This window comes from Erythrolamprus reginae, chromosome 2, assembly GCF_031021105.1.
Source record: "Erythrolamprus reginae isolate rEryReg1 chromosome 2, rEryReg1.hap1, whole genome shotgun sequence".
In the NCBI taxonomy this organism is placed as follows: Eukaryota; Metazoa; Chordata; class Lepidosauria; order Squamata; family Dipsadidae; genus Erythrolamprus; species Erythrolamprus reginae.
Genome location: NC_091951.1, coordinates 84,794,652 through 84,819,568, shown reverse-complemented (window position 1 = coordinate 84,819,568; position 24,917 = coordinate 84,794,652). Strand labels below are relative to the sequence as shown.

At 41.2% G+C, this 24,917-nt stretch overlaps 1 protein-coding gene across 1 annotated transcript in view; it reads left to right on the top strand.

The window, feature by feature from the left end:
- The window catches only part of FBLN2 (fibulin 2), a 153,220-nt gene extending 129,067 nt beyond the window's left edge, over positions 1 to 24,153 (top strand). The window contains exons 13-18 of the mRNA XM_070738545.1: positions 7,658 to 7,786; positions 12,380 to 12,505; positions 14,285 to 14,401; positions 14,496 to 14,624; positions 18,273 to 18,396; positions 23,311 to 24,153. Coding sequence (XP_070594646.1) covers positions 7,658 to 7,786; positions 12,380 to 12,505; positions 14,285 to 14,401; positions 14,496 to 14,624; positions 18,273 to 18,396; positions 23,311 to 23,665 — 980 coding nt within the window. The 3' untranslated portion in view covers positions 23,666 to 24,153. The remainder of the gene's footprint in view (positions 1 to 7,657; positions 7,787 to 12,379; positions 12,506 to 14,284; positions 14,402 to 14,495; positions 14,625 to 18,272; positions 18,397 to 23,310) is intronic.
- The last annotated feature ends 764 nt before the right edge of the window (positions 24,154 to 24,917 follow it).

The window sequence follows — 24,917 nt, the reverse complement described above, 5'->3', positions numbered from 1 at the left end:
TAATGGTCTGAGACTAAGGGGCTTAGAAGTATTGCCTTTGTCATGGTCAGAACATTTTCTACTATGGCTTGACTTCCTGGCTCCAATCCTCCCCCGCAGGGAGGCGGAACCAATGAAGATGTTCCGCCCCAGACGCCTGATGGACCCAGAGGGCTTTCAAACGGCGCTTGGGGTTATTCCAGAGGCACTCATCCACAGTTCGGCGGAGTCTCTCGCGGAGGCCTGGAACAGGGCTGCGGCGGGGGCTCTTGACCGGATTGTGCCTTTGCGACCTCTCCGTGGCGCTAGACCCCGTAGAGCCCCATGGTTCAACGAGGAGCTCCGGAAGTTGAAACGCCAAAAGAGACATCTAGAGAAGCAATGGAGGAAGAGTAGGTCTGAATCTGACCGAACACTTGTAAGAGCTTTTATTAAGACTTACAAAGTGGCGCTCAAGGCGGCAAGATGCGCGTATCATGCCGCCTTGATTGCATCAGCGGAATCCCGCCCGGCTGCTCTGTTTAGGATGACCCGCTCCCTTCTTAACCAGGGGGGAGTTGGGGAGCCCTTACAGAGTAGTGCCAAGGATTTTAACACGTTTTTCGCTGATAAAGTCGCTCGGATCCGGGCCGACCTCGACTCCAATTGTAAAACAGAGTCGACTGACAATGAGTCAGTCGAGGCGACTGGGGCACGTACTTGTCCACCTGTCTGGGAAGAGTTTGATCTGGTGACACCTGATGAAGTGGACAAGGCCATTGGAGCTGTGAGTTCCACCACCTGTTTACTGGATCCATGTCCCTCCTGGCTGGTTTCGGCCAGCAGGGAGGTGACGCGGAGCTGGGCCCAGGAGATTACCAATGCTTCCTTGGGGAGGGGAGTTTTTCCATCACTCTATAAAGAAGCACTCGTGCGCCCCCTCCTCAAGAAGCCCTCCCTGGACCCAGCTGTGCTTAACAACTATCGTCCAGTCTCCAAACTTCCCTTTATGGGGAAGGTTGTCGAGAAGGTGGTGGCGCTCCAGCTCCAGCAGTCCTTGGAAAAAGCCGATTATCTAGGTCCCCAGCAGTTGGGTTTCAGGCCCGGTTACAGCATGGAAACCGCTTTGGTCGCGTTGATGGATGATCTCTGGTGGGTCCGGGACAGGGGTTTATCCTCTGTCCTGGTGCTCCTTGACCTCTCAGCAGCTTTCGATACCATCGACCATGGTATCCTTCTGCACCGGCTGGAGGGATTGGGGGTGGGAGGCACTGTTCTTCAGTGGTTCTCCTCCTACCTCTCTGGCCGGTCGCAGTCGGTGTTAGTGGGGGGTCAGAGGTCGACTCCTAGGTCTCTCCCTTGTGGGGTGCCTCAGGGGTCGGTCCTCTCCCCCCTGCTATTCAACATCTACATGAAACCGCTGGGCGAGATCATCCAAGGACATGGGGTGAGGTATCATCAATATGCGGATGATACCCAGCTTTACATCTCCACCCCATGCCCAGTCAACGAAGCGGTGGAAGTGATGTGCCGGTGCCTGGAGGCTGTTGGGGCCTGGATGGGTGTCAACAGACTCAAGCTCAACCCGGATAAGACGGAGTGGCTGTGGGTTTTGCCTCCCAAGGACAATCCCATCTGTCCGTCCATTACCCTGGGGGGGGGGAATTATTGACCCCCTCAGAGAGGGTCCACAACTTGGGCGCCCTCCTCGATCCACAGCTCACATTAGAAAAACATCTCTCAGCTGTGGCGAGGGGGGCGTTTGCCCAGGTTCGCCTGGTGCACCAGTTGCGGCCCTATCTGGACCGGGACTCATTACTCACAGTCACTCATGCCCTCATCACCTCGAGGTTCGACTACTGTAATGCTCTCTACATGGGGCTACCTTTGAAAAGTGTTCGGAAACTTCAGATCGTGCAGAATGCAGCTGCGAGAGCAGTCTTGGGCTTACCTAGGTATGCCCATGTTTCACCATCACTCCGCAGTCTGCATTGGTTGCCGATCAGTTTCCGGTCACAATTCAAAGTGTTGGTTATGACCTTTAAAGCCCTTCATGGCATTGGACCAGAATATCTCCGAGACCGCCTCCTGCCGCACGAATCCCAGCGACCGATTAGGTCCCACAGAGTGGGCCTTCTCCGGGTCCCGTCAACTAAACAATGTCGGTTGGTGGGCCCCAGCGGAAGAGCCTTCTCTGTGGCGGCACTGGCCCTCTGGAACCAACTCCCCCCGGAGATTAGAACTGCCCCTACACTTCCTGCCTTCCGTAAACTCCTTAAAACCCACCTTTGCCGTCAGGCATGGGGTAACTGAAACATTTTCCCCTGGGCATGTTTAATTTATGTATGGTATGCTTGTGTGTATGTCTGTTAGTATATGGGGTCTTTTAAATCTTTTAATTTTAAATTTGTTAGATTATTTATGATTTGTTTCCACGTGTTGTGAGCCGCCCCGAGTCTTCGGAGAGGGGCGGCATACAAATCTAAGTAATAAATAAAAATAAATAAATCTTTTCAAACAATGATAGGAGACATTAGCACTGTAAAATTCATTTTACAGTGCTAATGTCTCCTATCATTGTTTGAAGTACACTGGGACAAAAAGTTATCTATGTTTATTTGTAGGTACATCCCAAACATTAAATCTTTTCTCATTAGTCTGTTTCCTTAGATCATGGGTAGGCAAAGTTGGCTCTTCTATGACATGTAGACTTCAACTCCCAGAATTCCTGAGCTAGCACGGTTGGCTCAGGAATTCTGGAGTTAAGTCCACAAGTCATAGAAGAGCCAACTTTGCCTACCCCTGCCTTAGATCATTCTTTAATTCTCTAGTGCAGGGCTGTCAAACTTACATCGTCACAGCATCATCATGTGATGTATTGTGACTTTCTCCTTTGCTAAACTGGGTGTGGGCGTGGCCAGTGCATGATACATTAGGCCTGTGAGCTGCAAGTTTGACAGCCCTGCTCTAGTGCCTCAATAGCTTTTGGGATATTGTCTGTGAGTATCTTGGTCTTACTCCAAGAAATGAAAATAATCAAGAAACTATACAAACTGTCTAAATAATAGAAATAAAATATATGCATGACTTAGAAAAAGTAGATACTCCTTTATATCTTTGAAAAGCAGGTTTATATAATAGTTAGATCAAGTTATATTTAGGCTAGAGAAAAGAAGGTGCTTCTTTGCACTGTCTCAACCTACTAAACTCTCAACTTTAGAACAAGATTAGTAATATCAGAATCATCTGATCCTAAAACTCTTGTGCCTATTTGATTGTTTGTAACCCTGAATTGGGTGAAATGATATATCATATCATACGGAACAATTTTTGCTCAAATCAATTAACTCACAGAATGCATCCAAAATCCAGGACTGAATTGAAATTTGGCAAAACTCTGGCTGCTTTAGTCCTGGAAGTTGCTAGAGCTTCAAATTCAAATGTAATATCAGTAAATTGAATGAATGAATAAAAGCCATTTGGTAGTGATAGTGGTGTAATGCAAGTAAAAAGAGTATTCAATATAATTTATGTGTAATGAATCATATAGCTTTCTTCAATGGTTGATGTTAGGTTTTAAACAGCAGTTCAGTTGAGTAATAACAATGTGTTATTTGGGGATGGTGTCAACTTAGTAGAAAATTAAGAACAGCTTGGCCAAATATCATTAACCAGCCGAGGAATAGAATAGTGCTTTGAAAAATATCTCTGCTATACTAAAGCAGTGGAATGTTGATGTTGGTATGAAATTCTTCATTTTGCTCATTTACTATCTAATCTTTAGAAACTTTTGAACTTATAGAAACTAGAAACTGTATCTATAAACTTCATAGTTCATTGTAATATTAATAATGAAAATATCGTGACTCTGGCCTTGTAAGTATACTCTAGTGCAGTGTTTCCCAACCTTTTTTGAGCCGCGGCACATTATTCATATTTTCAAAATCCTGGGGAACACTGAACGGGGGGACGGGGGTGCGCGGGGGGGCTAAAGAAAAGTTTGGACAAAAAAAATATCTCTTCCTCCATTTCACTCTATCTCTCCCTCCCTCTTTCTCTCTCTTCCTTCCTTCCCTTCTTTCTATCTCTCCATTCCTCTTCCTCTCTTTTTTGCTCTTTTTCTCTCTCCCTCCTTCCCTCCCTCTATGTCTTTCTCTCTCCCTTGCTCTCTCTCTGCCTCTCTTGCTATCTCTCTTTCATTCTCTCTCTTTCTCTGTCTCTCTTGCTATGTCTCTTTCTTTCTCTCTCTATCTCTTTCTCTCTTTCTCTGTCTCTCTCTCTGTCTCTCTTGCTATCTCTTTCTCTCTCTCTCTTTCTCTGTCTCTCTTGCTATCTCTCTTTCTCTCTCTTTCTGTGTCTCTTGCTATCTCTCTTTCTTTCTCGCTCTCTATCTTTCTCTCTTTCTCTGTCTCTCTCTCTGTCTCTCTTGCTATCTCTTTCTCTCTCTCTCTCTTTCTCTCTCTTTCTTTCTCTCTCTCTCTCTCTTGCTATCTCTTTCTTTCTTTTTTTCTCTCTCTCTCTTGCTATGTCTCTCTTTCTCTCTCTGTCGGGCGGGGGGTGGGGGCTAAAGAAAAGTTTGGACAAATAAAATATCTCTTCCTCCATTTCTCTATTTCTCCCTCCCTCTTTCCTCCATCCCTCTTTCCATTGTATCTCTCCCTCCCTCTTTCCTTTCTATCTCTCCCTCCCTCTTTTCTCCCTCCCTCTTTCCTTTCTATCTATTTTCTTTCTATCTCTCCCTCCCTCTTTCCATTGTATCTCTCCCTCCCTCTTTCCTCCCTCCCTCTTTCCTTTCTATCTCTCCCTCCCTCTTTCCTCCCTCCCTCTTTCCTTTCTATCTCTTTTCTTTCTATCTCTCCCTCCCTCTTTCCTTTCTATCTCTCCCTCCCTCTTTCCATTGTATCTCTCCCTCCCTCTTTCCTTTCTATCTCTCCCTCCCTCTTTCCTTTCTATCTCTCCCTCCCTCTTTCCTCCCTCCCTCCCTCTTTCCTTTCTATCTATTTTCTTTCTATCTCTCCCTCCCTCTTTCCATTGTATCTCTCCTCCCTCTTTCCTCCCTCCCTCTTTCCTTTCTATCTATTTTCTATCTATCTCTCCCTCCCTCTTTCCATTGTATCTCTCCCTCCCTCCCTCTTCCCTCCCTCCCTCTTTCCTTTCTATCTCTCCCTCCCTCTTTCCTTTCTATCTCTCCCTCCCTCTTTCCTTTCTATCTCTCCCTCCCTCTTTCCTTTCTATCTCTCCCTCCCTCTTTCCTTTCTATCTATTTTCTTTCTATCTCTCCCTCCCTCTTTCCTCTCTCCCTCTTTCCTTTCTATCTCTCCCTCCCTCTTTCCTTTCTATCCTTCTCTCCATCCCTCAGCGGCGTCAAAGAAGAAGGAAGACAGGCTGCAGAGAGCACCGAGGACAAGAGCGCTCGCTCGCTCCCTCGCCCTCTGACTTCCCTCCCTCACTGCTGAAGGGACAAGCGTGGGCATGAGCGCGGGCGCGGGCCTGTTGCAAGAAGTTTTTGTTTGTTTTTTTCTCCTTCCCCCCGGCTCACGGGAGAGAGAGAGAGAGAGAAAGAAAGAGCGCAGCCAGGGAAAGCGGCCTCAAGCTGAGTGGGGACTGCAGGATGCGGCAAAGGACTCCTTGCCAACCAAAAAGGGGGTGGGGGTGGTGAAGGCAAAGCCTGGGAGGCGGGGAAGGAAAGAGCGGGAGACACCCAGACAGAACAGCTGAGGGGAAGGAAAGACGGAAGGAGGGAGGGATTGAGAAGCGAAGCCAGGGAGGGCTGAGATAAAAGGGGAGCGGCGCGCGCGCGAGAGGGGGGGCGGGCATTCCCGAAACGGATGGAGAAAGCCCTCTCTCGCAGCAAAAGCGCTCCCAGCCAGGGGGCTGCAAGAGAGGGCATTCTCCGTCCGTTTCGGGAAAGCCCGCCCCGGCACCGGCAGCGCCCTGCCCAGCTGGACCTTTCCCAGGAGCTCCATGGCACACCTGGCTGTGTCTCGTGGCACACTAGTGTGCCGTGGCACACCGGTTGGGAAACGCTGCTCTAGTGTGTGTGTGTGTGTGTGTGTGTGTGTGTGTCTGTATGTCTGTCTCTTTCTCTGTCTCTGTCTCTGTCTCTTTCTCTTCCTCTGCCTCTGTCTCTGTTAATAGAGTGAAAGCATAAGCAACCAAATAAAAACTCACTGTGGTTCTAATTTTTTTTCTTTTGCAAGTAAGAATACAATGGATAATTAAATTTTACATTGGCTAAACTTATAGTTTTAGAAATAGATCATTGGGACAGGTTATGCAGAAGAATGGAATTGTGGTTGCTTCTTTTGCTTAGAGAATTCTCAACAAATTTATTCTTTTTATTGCAATAGAGTGGTTAATAGCAGTTTCTTCCAACATTTAGCTGGAAAACACTAACTGTCATGAAATGGGATGCTCTTTTGACAGAATAATGTACTGAAAGTTATTAAAAGCAGAAGTGATTGGAATGAACAATTTCAAAGAAAACTAATCAAAGATTTAAACAAATGAATTAAAGGCAACTTATGTTGTTAATTGGCAGTTAATTTAACTTATTATTAAAATTAACATTTTAATGCTTACTGAAAAATGAACAGAGCTGCAAAGAGATAGTGCTTTAATTTAAAAAAAATCACTTTTTTATTCAAGATATATTGCTAGGCTCATTGAAAACAAGAGTGATTAAAAATATATTAAAAGAGAATCTTTCTAACCAAACTCAGGTTTTATAAATTTATAGTACTGCGGATGTATATGCCATTTATTTATAGTACAGTGATCCCTCATTTATCGCGGGGGTTACATTCCAAGACCAACTGCGATAAATGAAAAACCGCAAAGTAGGGATACTATATTTACAACATTCTTTTATAATAATTGCCCTTTAAAAAGAAAGAAAACAAGAAAAAAGAGCAAAAATTTCTAATCACATCCAGCAATTCTTAATTTAAATCTAAGCCTTACAAAGAAAAATATATATATAAATTTCGAGGGGGAAAAAACCAAATAATGTATCACATATGTCACCATAGTGAATATAGTTTCTAAGTTCAATATATGTCAAGTAAATAATTAAAAAGAAGCTAAAGTTTGTTTGGACAGAAAATAGTGTGCTCGCCAAGGCTTTACAACTTGAATTTCTATTTTATTTTAAATTTCACCATAACTGTCAAACTATTCACTAAGGCTGCATTGCTATTGCTAGTAGTCTTCTCATCATTCCTATCACCCATCTCCTGTAACTTGTTGCTTGTATCCTTACTATTTATGTTAATATTTTGTTTCCTGATTGCTTATTTGAACCCTATGACAATCATTAAGTGTTGTAACTCATGATTCTTGACAAATGTATCTTTTCTTTTATGTACACTGAGAGCATATGCACCAAAGACAAATTCCTTGGGTGTCCAGTCACACTTGGCCAATAAAGAATTCTATTCTATTCTAATTCTATTCTAGTATATTCTAAATTATAGGGTTTATCTGTAAGAACTACAGAGCAGCTTTGGCAAATGGAATTGTAATCACTAATCCCTGTCCCTGCAATTTCTGGGAAAAATTAACCCACATTTGCTCTTGCTACAAACTCAGGCTACAAGCACCTTCATTCCACATATTTGCTAAAAATTGTGATACAAAAGGAGAGTGGACATCAACTGGCTCATGGTGGTTAGAGTAATTCTATTTTTTTCTTCTATAGATGTTGATGAATGCCAGTCTGCCACACACCGCTGTGGAGAAGGACAGATTTGTCACAATATACCTGGAGCCTATCGCTGTGATTGTAAGATGGGATATCAGTATGATTCATTCAGCAGAACTTGCATTGGTAAGCATGACACAATGGAATTGGTATTGCTGATTGTTGACAAATGGACCTTTGGACTTATTTTATATGCTATTGATTTCAGCATAAGTATTAATTAAAAAAGAACTGATAGATAAATTAGTGAAGATTGGACTTAATCGCTGGATAGTTCAGTGGATTTCAAGCTGGCTGAAGCGAAGACATCAGAGAGTTATTGTTAATGGCGAGTATTCTGAGCAGAAACAGGTTACAAGCGGTGTGCCACAAGGGTCTGTTCTTGGTCCTATTCTTTTTAATATGTTTGTGAGTGACATAGGGAAGGTTTGCCTATTTGCCCATGACTCTAAAGTGTGCAGTAGGGTTGATATTCCTGGAGGCATCTGTAATATGGTAAATGATTTAGCTTTACTAGATAAATGGTCAAAGCAATGGAAACTGCAGTTTAATGTTTCCAAATGTAAAATAATGCACTTGGGGGAAAGGAATCCGCAATCTGAGTATTGCATTGGCAGTGTTAGCAAAAACTTCAGAAGAGAAGGATTTAGGGGTAGTGATTTCTGACAGTCTCAAAATGGATGAGCAGTGTGGTCGGGCAGTAGGAAAAGCAAGTAGGATGCTTGGCTGCATAGCTAGAGGTATAACAAGCAGGAAGAGGGAGATTGTGATCCCCTTATATAGAATGCTGGTGAGACCACATTTGGAATACTGTGTTCAGTTCTGGAGACCTCACCTACAAAAAGATATTGACAAAATTGAACGGGTCCAAAGACGGGCTACAAGAATGGTGGAAGGTCTTAAGCATAAAACGTATCAGGAAAGACTTAATGAATCTGTATAGTCTGGAGGACAGAAGGAAAAGGGGGGACATGATCAAAACATTTAAATATGTTAAAGGGTTAAATAAGGTTCAGGAGGGAAGTGTTTTTAATAGGAAAGTGAACACAAGAACAAGGGGGCACAATCTGAAGTTACTTGGGGGAAAGATCAAAAGCAACGTGAGAAAATATTATTTTACTGAAAGATATGTGAAAGAGTGGTAGATCCTTGGAACAAACTTCCAGCAGACGTGGTTGGTAAATCCACAGTAACTGAATTTAAACATGCCTGGGATAAACATATATCCATTGTAATATAAAATACAGGAAATAGTATAAGGGCAGACTAGATGGACCATGAGGTCTTTTTCTGCCATCAGCCTTCTATGTTTCTAATTCCACTGTAAAGGTTTCTGTTACACATATGTGCTAGCTGTTCCTGACTCTACAGGGCAGTGCTCATCTCTGTTTCAAAGCTGAAGGGCCAGTGCTGTCTGGTCATGTAGCCAGCATGACTAAATGCCAAAGCCATACAGACTTTCCCACCAAAGGTGGTTCCTATTTTTCTACTTACATTTTATGTGCTTTCGAACTGTTGGATTTGTAAAAGCTGGGACAAGTAATGGAAGCTCACCCCATTACATGGCCCTAGGGATTCGAACCACTGAACTGCCAACCTTTCAAGCATCTTAGTCACTGAGCCACCGCATCCCTAATTCCACTGTACTGAAGCTCAAATTAAGAGAGCATGATTGTTTCTGAAGTACCCTTCATTCACATGGACTAATTTGTCTGTTTGATAATTGCATGCTCCAGTTTTATTTCAAGTGTAGCGATAGATTGAAATTAACCGAAGCCAGTACTTATTGATGAGTTTAAAAGTCTCTCCAGCTCTCTGTTTTTACTACGTATCTTCACACTTGCAAAGAAAATAGGTCCTGAGTGATTTGGATGCTAGGTAACAATCTACCAACTATTCAATTTCTGAATGGATGCTATAATCCAGTTAGTGCAAGTAGGTGCTGTAGTCTCCTTATGACAAATGTCAAGTTATTTAATTTAATTAGACAAAAATTGATGGCAGATTGTTATAAAACTTTGTGCACACACACACACACTCACACAGCATAATTGTTTAAGCTTAGCTTGGAAGGTTTCCTGGAATTAGAAAGAATGGTATGAACATTTCTTACCTTCTCCAGCTTTCTTCCCCAAGCCGTGGTGGGATTCAATTTTGTTTACTACTAGTTCTGTGGGCATGGCTTGGTGGGCATGGTGTTGCTTGGTGGGCATGGTTTGGTGGGCGCGGCAGGAGAAGGATACTGTAAAATCTCCATTCTCCCCACCCCCTCCACTCCAAGGGCAGATTACTGCAAAATTGCCATTTCCTCCCGATCAGCTGGGACTCTGGAGGCAAAGAATAGATGGGGTGGGGACATTCAGAGTTGGTATTTACCAGTTCGCCGCACTACTTAAAGTTTCCGCGTATGGTTCTCCAGAACTGGTTGGAATCTGCTGAAACCCAACTCCAAGGTAGCATTGAAGTCAAAATGAGTTTTGAAAGAGATGATCATGGAGACAATGACAACAACAACAACAACAACAACAAAGTTGGAAGGGACCTTGGAAAATCTTCTATTCCAACCCCCTGCTTAGGCAAAAAAAACCCTACAACACTCCAGACAAATGATTATCTATATCTTCTTTAAAACTTCCATCACTCTACTAAACAAATAATTCCCACAACACTGTCACACTTTCTACTAAAACTGCACTTCTATTCTACAAGTTTTTCTCATCATTCCTATCATCCTTTTCCTCCCACTTAGGACTGTATGACTGTCACTTGTTGCTTGTATCCTAAGATTTTTATTAATATTGATTGTTTCTTCATTGCTTATTTGACCCCTATGACAATCATTAAGTGTTGTACCACATGATTCTTGACAAATGTATCTTTTCTTTTATGTATGCTGAGATCATATGCACCAAGACATATTCTTTGTGTGTCCAATCACACTTGGCCAATAAAGAATTCTGTTCTGTTCTGTTCTATTCTATTATTTGAAGCTGAATGAAACTGGCAATCTCAGAAACAATCAGTCAGTTTATGCTCCTTTGAAATTCCAATTTCAGAAAATTAGAAGGGAGAAAAGTGAGGGCAGAGCACTCTTACTTTACAGAATTGCTTGTAAATTTATAACCACCATAGACCACTATAATGATTATCTCTCCTCCTGGTCTGTTTCTATCCGGGTTGGATATTTTATTTATTTATTTATTATTTAGATTTGTATGCCGCCCCTCTCCACAGACTCGGGGTGGCTCACAACAAAGTGAAACAATTTACAACAAATCTAAATTACAGTTTAAAAATATTTTAAAAACCCCATTTTCTAAACAAACATACATACAAACATACCATTCATAAATTGTATATGCCCGGGGGAGGTGTCTCAGTTCCCCCATGCCTGACGACAAAGGTGGGTCTTAAGGAGCTTACGAAAGGCAAGGAAAGTAGGGGCAGTTCTAATCTCCGGGGGGAGTTGGTTCCAGAGGGTCGGGGCCGCCACAGAGAAGGCTCTTCCCCTGGGGCCTGCCAACCGACATTGTTTAGTTGACGGGACCCGGAGAAGGCCTACTCTGTGGGACCTAACCGGTCGCTGGGATTCGTGCGGCAGCAGGCAGTCTCGGAGATATTCTGGTCCAGTGCCATGAAGGGCTTTAAAGGTCATAACCAACACTTTGAATTGTGACCGAAAGTTGATCGGCAACCAATGCAGACTGCAGAGTGTTGGTGAAACATGGGCATACCTAGGTAAACCCATGACTGCTGTCGCAGCTGCATTCTGCACGATCTGGAGTTTCCATGCTCTGGATTCTAAATGATTTCAGCTGAAGCAGAATATCTAAGATAACTGATTTATTCACATTTATCATGATTGGGAAAATGTACATGAATGGAATCTTAAGAATGCTGATTTGGAACAAACAGATTAAAGGTTATGAGGCTTAGAGTCTGGAAGGAAAAATATAGAGAGGGGTTGAAGCTTATGTACCTTCAGGATGCTGAGCCAAAGAATGCCTTCTAATAGTAGTAAAAGTAGATTGACATTGCTGGGCCATGGGACAGGGGTTTGATGGGATAGAAATTGTAAGAGACTGACAGTTGAAAAAGGAGGATGTGTCCTTAAATTTAGCTAAAGAATTACCTTGCTTACCAAAAAAATTAAAATTCATGAACTAAAATTCAGTCTAAAATTCTCTAATTATTGAGAAAAAAAGAATATGACATTGACAGAAACATGCAAGCTCCATTTCCAAAATGATGAAGCATAAAACTTACTTCACAACAGACAGATAATATTGAGAAGCAACTCAGATAGATGCTTCCCTAATTCACTGTAGTATAAGTAGGAAATGGAGTCATCAGACATGCATGGAAATAGTTTTAACCTTCCTGTGCAATTCATTGCTTGGTCTGATCCTACCTAATAGGACAAGTCCATTGATATAACTTCATATTCCGGAGGTTTCCAAAAGCTTTCTATGTGCTATAAGTTATCTGGTAAGTAAAAAGCATAGAATGTAGAAAATTTGGCAAAAATGAAGTGCTGGTTTATTTGATAAGGTTTCTATACTTCTTTATTTCACTATACTGAGAAGCAAATAAAGTAAGGGAATGTAAACATTCAAGATGGAAACAATTACATAATTTTTTCTCTAAGCACCTTTGCCCTTTTTCTGCCTTACAATTTCCCATTTTATGGTTATCGGTTTTGTTTTTGTTTTGCAATAGACATAAATGAATGCTGGAATTATCCAGGCCGACTCTGCCAGCACTCATGTGAAAACACTCCTGGATCCTATCACTGCTCATGTTCTACTGGATTTCACTTGGCTTATGACGGGAAACATTGTGAAGGTATTTGCAGATGAAACTACCTAAAAAAAAGAGAGGCAGATTTCACAGCGAGATATGTCTTGTGGAAAATAACACATTTCTAAATCCTTATGCTTTTTATATATATATATATATTGGCAAAAAGAATTAGAATAAAAAATACAAACTTGGAGGAAGCAAACTTGTAGATGACCCTCTCTCTGTCAAAAACCTTGGAGCACTCATATCCAATGACCTAAGTGCTAGAGCCCACTGTAACAATATTGCCAAAATAGCAGTAAGAGTTGTTAATCTAATGCTATGTAGCTTCTTTTCTGGCAACATTGCATTGTTAACCAGAGCATACAAAACATTTGTTAAACCAATTCTAGAATACAACCCATCTGTCTGGAACCCACATTGCATATCAGACATTAATACAATTGAGTGAGTCCAGAAATATTTCACAAGAAGAGTCTTTCACTCCTCCGCTCACAATGAAATACCTTATTCCACCAGACTTGAAATACTGGACAATTTACAACTATGTCACCTCCGAACTGATCTAAATGTAGTTCATAAAATCATATACCAAAATGTCCTTCCTGTTAATGACTACTTCACTTTCAACCACAGCAACACACGAGCACATAATAGATTCAAAATAAATATAAACCGCTCTAAATTCAATCGGAGAAAATACGACTTCAGCAGTAGAGCGATCAATGCCTGGAATGCACTACTTGACTCTGTGGTTTCCTCCCCATACCCCAAACTTTAACCTTAGACTGTCTATAGTTGACCTCTCCCCGTTTCTAAGAGATCTGTAAGGTGAGTGCATAAGCGCATCATTGTGCCTACCATCCCTGTCCTACTGGTCTATTGCCCTCTTTTATCGTTACTTTTTACTTATGTTTATACAAACTACTACTATCCTACACATTTTAAATAAATAAATAGATAGATAGATAGATAGATAGATAGATAGATAGATAGATAGATAGATAAATAAATCCTTTACTTGTCACAATTAGCATCCCAGTTTTCCAATATACTTTGTATAGTATAATATAAAATGAAATCCTGCCTTAACTGCCATTGGGTCCTTTTTTCATGTATTTGTATTTCACTGAAAATAACTATAGTCTAATTTAATTTGCATTGCAGGCCTATTGTTTTGAACAGCATTACAATGATAATAGCATGATAAAAATGAGTAGTGTTATAACTGTTAAGTCAAAGGTAGAGAAAGAGAGGCCCAGGGCTGTGTGTAGACTATTAATTTGGGTCCTAGAGCCTCTTCCTCCTGTAGTGCAATGCCGTATTGATAGCATTCACTTGATGATATATTTGTTTGTAGACAAAGTGCAAGTAGCTCTGAATAGATACCAGCCTTGGCAGCCATTAGGTGAGAATTATCTGTACTTTGCATATGTTTGTATGAAAAGTTTAAAATATTCAATGAAACAGTACCTGAAAACATCCTGGCTCCATCTCTTTCTGGATTGTGTGACACAACGTTCTATAGACCTCGAGATTCTACAAATGATACATCCCACATCTAAATTACAGTTATAATCATCTATGACTTTCAAATGCTTATTAATATTAACTCAATTTAGTATTTTAATCAAATATATTTCCTGCATATATAAACCACTGTCCGTCATGCTGTATCTTCAGGCTTAAAGATGCTCCATATTATTATTATTTTTTAAAGGCAATCCATTTAGTTAAAGGTTTTTTCTACTTTGCCTTCAATGACAGATATGTGGCAGCAACTGATTTTAATGTCTCTTTGATACTCATTTTTCAACACAGATATCAATGAATGTGACAATAATCCATGCAGTCAAGAATGTGCTAATATTTATGGTTCCTATCAGTGTTACTGCAGGCAAGGCTACCAATTAGCAGAAGACAGCCATTCCTGTAAAGGTACATCTGATTTGTTCCATTGGAGTACTAGTATACTTTTCTCAGGGACAATAAAGACGTTGCCCTCACCTGTTTGCTAATGTACCAATTCCAGATATTGATGAATGTGCCCAAAGTGCAGGCATCCTATGTACTTTCCGCTGTCTCAATGTGCCTGGGAGTTATCAGTGTGCTTGCCCAGATCAAGGATATACAATGGCCGCCAACGGAAGGACTTGTCGAGGTAAGAATGAAGGGCAGGGAGAAAATTGTTTCTTGCCATTGGATTATGATAAATTGATCTAATTTTCACTTACCATCACTGTATGTGAATAAAATCTCATTTTAAAAAAAAAATGCAATAAAGGATAGAAAGTTAAGCATGAACTGGGAAAGTATGTGTAAATGAAGCTTGCATACTCAAACAAAGCATTGGGGAAAATCACGTATTTAAAAATATATTAGGTGAAAAATGTTGAAATACAATTTTAAGGAATCTTCTATAGCCTCCCAAAAGTGCATATATTAGAAATTTTGCACAAAATACAAGTAGAAGTTAATGCAGATATTAAAAAATGTACACCTAAAATTGTTCAGCAAGGGAATCAAAATATTTGGGAAATGATAAATTTACAATATTAACCTTTGTCTGTAGATTTGTCTGTAGGAAAATACTATTATCTGGGTAATTGTTTCACTGTATTTATTATTTATTAATCATACATAATAGGCTTATTATGTATGATTTGGAATTTCCCAGGTAGCCACAGGGACCCTGATGCAAAGTTTCTTGCATATACTGGATTGTTTATTTCATATGTTTTTATTTTTCCAATTTGGAACTTTCCTTCCACAGTACTTGAGTAACTTGGGTATAACCTGTTGAGGACAGACTGGAGTTTCTGGCCCATTAGAAGCTCTGCAAGGCTTTTCCTTGTGGCTATACTAGAGGTTATGTGTTGTGTTGTTAAGAGTTTGTCTATGCAGGCCTGCCAATCTCCTGGACCAATCCAGCCTAGGGCCTCTTTGGTGTCCCTAACTGTGGATGTGTTCTTTGATCAAGCATCCAATTGGAATGCTCATTTTTCCAACTAGAATACTATTTTTTTGGTTGAATCTGGTGCTTCCTGGTCTGATGCTTCCTTCCTGCCAGGCTGGAATCATCCTCAGTATCCTACTTTCGCCGCCAATGTTGAGTTCAGATACTGAAGAGGCAGAAGACTGGCAATGAAACTTCAGCTATTTATTGCTTATAGTCAGCAAACATCAGCTTCTGTCCGGTTTAGGTAGGGGGTTAAACAGGGAGCCCTTTTGAGAAGAAGCCAATCAGAATTTCCCTGCTCCACTTCCTTGTTGGACTGGAGTGAAAACTTTTCAGCTTCTCGGGACATAACAGTAAATCTTCTGCAACATCAGATTCCATGTAGGAACAATTTACCTTTTCACCTAATTTTATGAATCAATTAGGAGGGACTTAAATAATTTTAATTTACTTTTTTATTTCCCATTTAATTTCTTTTCTTATGCCTTTAAACAAGTCACACTCCATGCAAGAGTGCTGTTGATTTAGAAGATTGTCTTCTGTAAAAACTGGCAAATTTCACTGCAATACTTAGCTCGTGGATTGTCTGTTAGCATTTATTTTAGTGGCAAGCGTCTGAATGCTGTCTAGACATTTGAGGGTTGGGGGGGGGGGATTGAATTGCTGAATAGTTAAGCCAGGATTTCCTTCCCTGTCTTTTGCAGCCATTACAAATCAACAAATGGCTATTTTGTTATCTTGCTCTTCAAAGATTTTCTCGTAGGATTTTCATTCTTATCTTAAGTATCCTATGTAGAAATAAATTATTGCATCCCTCAAACACAATGGCACAACAACTGGAATTGATGAAATGCTGGCTTAAAAACAAAAATCTCTAAGCCTCCCAACCATACAGGGAAGTATATTCTGCAGCCATTTTATCAACATGCCTCCACAGTAGTTGGAGATCCAGAAATGGGGAAATCAAAATATATTTGGTCCATCCTTAAAAGGAATCCTATTCAGTCATGTAGTTAAATAGCCTTGCAGTTTGTAGGCAGAAATGGAAACTGATTTATGTTTGCCTGCCTCTAGGTGCTTCCACACAAAGCTTTGGTACTACTTCTGCAAGCACACCGTGTCCCATGTGATTGTAAATTTTCATCCCCTTTGGAGAGTTGAGTTAATTTTTCTGGCTGTACTGCTGTACAGTTCAAACTACAATTTGCAGTTTAGGATTTGTGATGCTTTGCTCGGCAAGAATTGGAAGAGTTCTTCTTTTTGCCTTATATTGCCTTGTCCTACCTGCACTCAGAGATCTCCAGAGGTTATCATAGTTGAATTTATTAGTTTATCAAGTCTTATTTTCTGTAGTAAACTTTGCAATGGTTTAATAATTCCTGCTTTTAAAAAACCTGTTCACTTTAATATTTTCAGCTTAGGTAAGCATCAAATACTGAACTATTTACTTTATCCCACTTACACTATCTGGGCTCAGGCAAGCCCTTCAGTGGTGGGATTCAAATCTTATTACTACCAGTTCTGTGGGTGTGTCTTGGTGGGGGTGGAGTTTCTTGGTGGGCGTGTCTTGGTGGGGATGGCAAGGGAAGGATACTGCAAAATCTCTATTCCCTCCCCACTCCAGGGGAAGCTTACTGCAAAATCCCCATTTCCCTCCAATCAGCTGGGACTTGGGAAGCAGAGAATAGATGGGGACAGTCAGAGATAGTAGTTACCGGTTCGCCAAACTACTCAAAATTTCTGCTACCGATTCTCCAGAATCTCACCTCTGAAGCCCTTCTTCTCCACCCAAATGTATACCATAGAGGCCTACATAACAACCTACATCTATGAATGAATATTTGAGGAAGAGCTCCCAGGTCATGATTGTACTAAAGGTGCTTTTTCAAGAAGCTACTGGACTTTATTGTTTTTCTTGGAAGACATTTTGCCAAGAAGCTTCTTCTGGAGAATTCCATTTCATTGCCCACCATCCAGTCAGAGCTAAAGAAATTTCTTCAGTGAAACATCTTCAGAGAAAAACCAGAATGTCCAGTTGCCTCTTGAAAAAGCACCTTTGGGACGAGGGGACATTTACTGTTTCCGGAGCTGTAGAAATTTAGAGACGAGCATTTAAAAAAAAAATTCAGGTTGTTAACTTGAGCGGTTGTCTTGTTTTTTCTCAGCCAGCTGGGGTTGCCTGTAGTGAAGACCATTTCATAGGTGGCTCCGAAGTGCTTAGGAAGGACTGGGTCAGGTGTCAAAGTACCTTTTCCCCTTACCTGTTTCTTTTAACTATTTCACTTTATTCAGTGAAATTCAGTGTATTCAATGAAAAACAACTTAGAATTATCAGAGGGTGTAGGGAATGGCTTTTTAGTTCATTTGAAATAGGAGTGTCCAATCTAATCCATACATCACTTTAGACTTTCCAGAATATCTTCAGCAACAGAGAGACTTTGGACAGGGAAATTTAACTACATGTATGATTCATGAGTATCCCAGAGGTGATCTGAGTACAACCTTTTTGCGTGGAAAAAATACTGGCTTGGGGTGGTCGGATTTATTTATTTTACTTCTTAACTGCTAAGTATTACCAAATACTGATAATAAGGTGACTCAGAAAAGATGCCTACATTCTTGCCTTAAGCAGTTTATAAAATGAGTCCATAACTTACATTCTGTTTTAACTAATTGAACTGAAACCTTTAGTATAGCGAGGTGAATGCATGCATTCTTTCTTTTTACTAATAGAAATGAATCGTTATGATTTATTTTCCTAGATAAAACTGAGTGGAGTTGGTATGATTTGTGTACTTGTGGAAGAAGGATACTATTAAATTGCCATTCTTGTATGTGCTTCATCCTCAGATATTGATGAATGTGCAATGGGGACTCACAACTGTTCATCAGCAGAATCTTGCTATAATATTCAAGGCAACTTCCGATGCCTTTTAATAGAGTGTCCACCAAACTACAGAAAAGTATCTGACATGTAAGTCTAATCATTGTCCTTCAAACTCTTCTATGTAGCAGCCAATTACATTAATACTCAGAGCTTTTAATAATTACTCAGCTGAACATAGGGTGTGTGTTACACTTCAAGTTGTTGTGCTTTTTTCAAAGATTGAATCCACTAATACCAAAAAGTTATTTAATTTTCAAAGACAAGCCTGCTACAAATAGCTTCAGGCAAGCAATTGGGGAACCATGTACCATTGATTCTACAGTTCAGAGTAAATGTGATCATAATCTGAAATGGGTAGCTCTAGTTTCACTAGAAAAGAACTCATGGTAGACTTTCTCAATATCAAACATATTTTATTTACATGGCTACACACACACACACCAGCCTCATTTATACTTACTCCATTTTTTCATGTGAATGTACTCTCTGCACTGGCTTTTTTGGCAGCTGCTGCACACTTCTGGATCCATAAGAGAACTCCAACTTTTAAAAAATGACTATCATTTGTCACCCTCTCTCTGAATATTCCATTCAGAATTATGGTGGATATATAATAGTGGGTTTTTAAAAAAAACTGTTTTGAAAGAGGCAAAAACCAAGACTCTTACCCTTTGGAATATTAATCCATCTGAGATTATACTAGTCCCAATTGCCCTTTTAAGAATCTGGAAATTTGGTTTTGTGGTCCTGAGTATGTGATCCATCCCTTGGCTTTGTGGATGGTTGTTTTTATGCTATTACAGTAGTCCCTCGCTATACCGCGCTTCACCTACTGCGGCTTCACTTCATCGCGGGTTTTCAAGAAATATTAATGAGAAAAATCATTTGCGGATCTTCGCTGGTTCGCAGGTTTCTGAGAAAGTTGATCGCCAGATTTAAACAGACCGCCGAACTCAATCGGCAGGTTTTTCAAAAAAAATATATCTAAAATTGTAAATACTGTATTTAAATACTGTATCTAAAATAAATACTGTGTGGGAAGGGTTTATAAACACTTAAAACAATGAAAACTTACCAAACAATTACAATATAAATACTTAAATAAGTACTATCAGTCGATAAATTCCACATTGCGGATTTCACCTATCGCGGCCGGGTCTGGAACGTAACACCAGCGATAGGTGAGGGACTACTGTATGTTGCTATGAGTTTTTATTTTTATATTGTATAATTTATCTCTTTATGGTAAGCTACAGTCACATATATGAGATGAGTGGGTATATAAATTGAATAAATAAACATTTATAAAAATCAGATGTAATGTATAAAGGATACAAATGTTAATTCCTCAGTGAAATCTGAAAGCCACTGTTTGTTACATCTTAAGAAAACCTCATCTTATTACCAGTTTCTGAAATTAAAATGAAAAGAAATTGCTGTTGTTACACAAATCTTTATCAGATAAGCACAGATTCAAATCTCATCACCGGCTCAAGGGTGTGGGGGCAATATGCTGGCCTCTGTTAAAAAGTGCTATTGCTAACATGTTGTAAGCCACCCTGAGTCTAAGGAGAAGGGTGGCATAAAAATCGAATGAATGAATGAATGAATGAATGAATGAATGAATGAATAAATAAATAAATAAATGGATATAGAAGGTTAAGGGTAGAAAAATAAAATTTACTCAAATTCTAAACTAAAAAACCCCTATTCAATGACTTCAGCTTATGAGAGCCATATAATTGAAAAAGGATAAAAGTACCTGGCTTTAAGAATGCACCACTGATCCCCATAGAAATGAAGAAATCTTAGCGGAGATCTTTTAGATCTTCCAGGCCAAATCATAAAGATCAATACTCAGGCAACAAAAGCATCATTTGCAAAACCTGCTATCCGTAGAGCACTTTAATAAATTCTAGGAACAATAGGATCAGTATTGATTATTTACTAGTATTTACAGGTAAATTATTTACTATAACTTACATGCTGTCCATTTCCAGAATCAGACTAGCTTGCTTATTTAATACCAGCATCTTAACATTTCTTACAATTATATCAATTCAGGTCCATGTGCTACAGTTTTGCATTATGTTGTTTATTCCTAAATGCCTTTGTGAAGATCTGCGTTACAGGTCTGGAAATGTAGTGATGAGGGTCTAAATATTCAGATCTAAGGTATTGCCAAGCAGGGTCCATCGTTGAGAAGGCTCAAGCCAGAATATCTTAAATATGACATTTTCTGAGTGATAAGATCTTTAGCAAACCTTGTCTTCCAGTTGTTACTGACTAGCAGTTTCAACCTAGGGTAGGTGCTCATGACAATATCTAAGCCATGATGCCTGAACTATACAGAGCTTTAAAGGTGACAACCAGAAAGTTGAATTGCATCTAAGGCTAACTTTTAATCAGTACAACTCTCACAATAGTTATGAACTCATAAGTACCCAGGATGCTTCCGGTTTCATCAGCTGAAATATAGGGTTTCTTGTCTAAGAAGTGTCATATAGAATGCATTGTGATAATCCGGTAATGCAAGGTAACTGATCCAAGAAAGATCCCACCTGGCACACAAGATGCTCTTCTACAGTTTTATAAAATTGTATTATACAATTTATGTATGGTATGTTTGTACGTATGTCTGCTTAATAATGGGTTTTTTTAAATATTTTAAATTGCAAATTATTAGATTTGTTATGAACTGTTTTATTCCGTTGTGAGCCACCCCGAGTCTACGGAGAGGGGCGGCATACAAATCTAATAAATAAAAAAATAAAAAAAAAAAAAAAAATTAGCACAAACTGGTATCTTACTCTGACACTTCCATTTGATACAGTGTGTTCAGCCATAAAACCATTCCAAAAAGTGTTGCATAATGCAAGTCTTGCATAAGTCAAATTGCTGTGCAATTAATAAAACACCAGTTTGGTATGCATACATACATGCTTACTTTTACATGTACAACAGAGTTCTATAAAGGAACCATTACAGTAACTTTCATAAGGTGGAAATAATGCTAACTTTGTACGCATGAATCCAAATCACAATACAGTAGAACCTCGACATAAGAGCTGCTCTATATACGAGCATTTCGAGATGCGAGCTGGGAGGGGAGAGATATTTTGATTCTACTTATGAGCCCAAATTCGGGGTACGAGCGTTTCTTCCGCCGCCGCCAGGCTCCGCCCGGCTGTCATTTTGTAGAGAAGCAAGAAGTGCAGGAAGAGCTGGATGCTGGCGGCGGTGGAGGAAGGCAAATGCGGCTTGGAAGCTGGGAGGGGGGCGGAATATGGGAGGAGAGAGGCAGCCTCCACACTTTCCTTTCGGAGGAAGAGCTAAGTGGCCAAAGACGTTCTGCCCCCCTCCCAGCTTCCAAGCCGCATTCGCCTTCCTCCGCCGCCGCCAGCCGGAGCGAGCTGCTGGGCTGCGCATGGCGGGAGAAGCCCGGACAACGCCGGAGCGCTGGGCAGCACTACCGCCGCCACCGCCACTGCTGCGGGGAGAGGTGGGCATGTGGGCTGGCGGCATTGGGCTTGGTGGAAAGTCCGGGGGCAGCTCCAGCGACTCCCCTCTCGTGGCTGCTGTTGAGGCGGCAGCGGCGTCCGCCTCCGGCGCGCGGCTCTCCATTCTTCTCTTTCCCCCTCTTGGGCTCCGAATATGGCGGCGGGAAGAGGAAATGAGGCGCAAGGCAGCGCGTCTGCAGGAACGGGTGGTGGGGTGCCGTTGTTGTCCTCACGGCGCAAAGCCACACAGTCCCGGATCGCTTGCTTCCCCGGCCAGCAAATCGGCTGCCTGGGAAAGCGTTTTTCAAATGCGCTGCTTTCCCAGGCAGACGGCTTGCTGGCCGGGGAAGCAAGCGATCCGGGACTGTGTGGCTTTGCGCCGTGAGGACAACAATGGCGCCCCACCACCCGTTCCTGCCTTGCGCCTCGTTTCCTCTTCCCGCCGCCGCATTCGGAGCCCGAGAGGGGGAAAGAGAAGAATGGAGAGAGAGAGCCGCGCGTCGGAGGTGGATGCCGCTACCGCCTCAACAGCAGCCACGGGAGGGGAGTTGCAATCACACCGACACGCGCCTCTAGCTAGTCAGAGAATGTGAGTGCGGGGAGGGGGGTTCCTCTCTTCTTATGCCTCCCCGCCACCCCCACCCCCTCCGCTTTCTCCTTGCGTTGGCTTTCGCCCCCCTCCTCCTCCTCACGCCCTCTGCCTTCCACCGAGCGCGCCCGTGCCCACATTTTGTCTAGTGCTGTGCGCGGGGCACCTGCTCGTCTGGTTTGCCGGCTGCTGCTTGTTTGCTGCTGTCGCCAGCGCCACCCATTGCTGCCGAGGCTAAAAAGTCTGCTTCTTCCAGCCGCCCTTCTTCCAGCCGCCGAGCTTGTGGCGAGCGAGTCCGGGCTCCTCCGGTGGAATTTGCCCCCTTTCCCCCGCCCGCTCCTTTTCCCCCTTTGCTTGGAAGCTGGCTGCTGGGAAGCCCCCCCCCCTGCCCGGCTGTCACCTTTTAAAACAGCCCCTGGGCTGTTTTAAAAGGTGACAGCCGGGCGGCAGCGGTTTTTTGCGGGGGTTTTTTTGTTGTTGCACGCATTAATCGCTTTTCCATTGTTTCCTATGGGAAACAATGTTTCATCATACGAGCTTTCCGACTTACGAGCCTCCTTCCCGCACCAATTAAATTCGTAAGTCGGGGTTCTACTGTACTGTGATTGGGTGAATCTCACCGTTCATTTCCAGACCAACCTATGCAGAGTAATTTTCTAAGAATTCCTTTAAGGTCATTGCAGTTTCGAGGAGAGATTTTCATGTTCATGACCTTTTGATACTTGGTTGTTACCTTGATAGTTGCATTGACATAGTGAGCATAAGAAGAGCAAGCAGCTGCAAGGCAGTAATATTCAACCTTGCTATGTACTGCTTAACACCAGAGACAGATTTCCAGCACGCTGTCCAAGAGCTTGCCTTCAAAATCACAGTTAGTAAAGTGCTAAATATTTCCTATTTCTCTTCTCTCAGGAGATGTGAACGTATCAACTGCTTCAACTATTTGGATTGCCAAAACACTCCACTCCGCATTACTTATTATCAGCTTAATTTCCAAACAAACACTGTTGTTCCAGCTCATATTTTCCGAATTGGTCCCTCGCCTGCTTATGCCGGAGACAACATAATCCTTACAATCAACAAAGGAAATGAAGAAAACTACTTCAATACTAGAAAGCTTAATTCCTACACCGGTATAGTCTATCTTCAGAGGCAAGTGAGGGAACCCAAAGACTTCTTGCTAGATGTTGAAATGAAGCTTTGGCGTCAAGGAACCTATACAACCTTTCTGGCCAAAATTTATATTTTCATTACATCTCATGCATAATAAGATTACTATTGAAGCTCATTGGTGCTATTTTTTTAAAAAAAACCTTTCCTGTCAAAGTTTGTGATAATAGAGAAAAAACTGATAGAGAAATATAACCTTTTGTATTTTTTTCTAGCTCCTAAAATACCTTTGTTTTTGTAAAATTAACTTAAAATGTATTCACCTGTTTCTCTTTAAACTCTGAATGTTTAACTGAGCAAAACAAGGCTGTTGAGCTTTGATGCAAATGTGTACAGTAGTTATGCTGTCCTTTAAAAGTTATTTTGATATTGCACCAATGACAACCTCAGAATTAATTACCAAAGTTGTGGGCAGGATCTAGCCAAACTTACATAGTATGGATAAGATGGATTTCAAAGGGAAAATAAATATGTAGCCGTTAAAATCAATTGCATTACTAAGATGCTTAAGTACAATTCAGTTGAGCTGATGAGAGGGCAGAAGGCCAATCCCCAATCTTTAAAACAAAAAAAAAGAGAAAGAAATTCCATGTCAGGCAGTGATTTTTTTCTCATTTACTGACAATTACACTAAAATGTCATAGTTTTAAAGAGACAGAAATCTTCCTTTGCTGAAGATGCCATAATAGAGGTGCCATGAGTGCTTGCTGTGCCAGTCAGATTCTGTTTTTATCCCTCTACCCTCTTATAATATGTCAGTGAATCAGATATTGATCTGTCCATATGTTCCCTCTTCATTGATATCACCACCCAGTTACTATAGCTGCTGACTTCTCTATTTAAATTGGAAATTATGACTACAGGGCGGAGGAACAAATAAATGACCAGGAATAAGTCTCATCAAATAAGTGGAAGAATATGCATATAGGCCTCACAGTTAATTCACCTGAAAAAACCCCTCCCCATATAGTATTTATATAATCCATATTTACTTTTCCCATATCTTAGCAGATATCACCGTGAGACATTTCCATAGAGTTACCTTTTCATCTTATTCAAGGTTTGTTGTTGAGAAGTTGTGTCCAACCATCTTGACCCCATGCACATAGAAACATAGAAACATAGAAGTCTGACGGCAGAAAAAGACCTCATGGTCCATCTAGTCTGCCCTTATACTATTTTCTGTATTTTATCTTAGGATGGATATATGTTTATCCCAGGCATGTTTAAATTCAATTACTGTGGATTTATCTACCACGTCTGCTGGAAGTTTGTTCCAAGGATCTACTACTCTTTCAGTAAAATAATTTTTTCTCATGTTGCTTTTGATCTTTCCCCCAACTAACTTC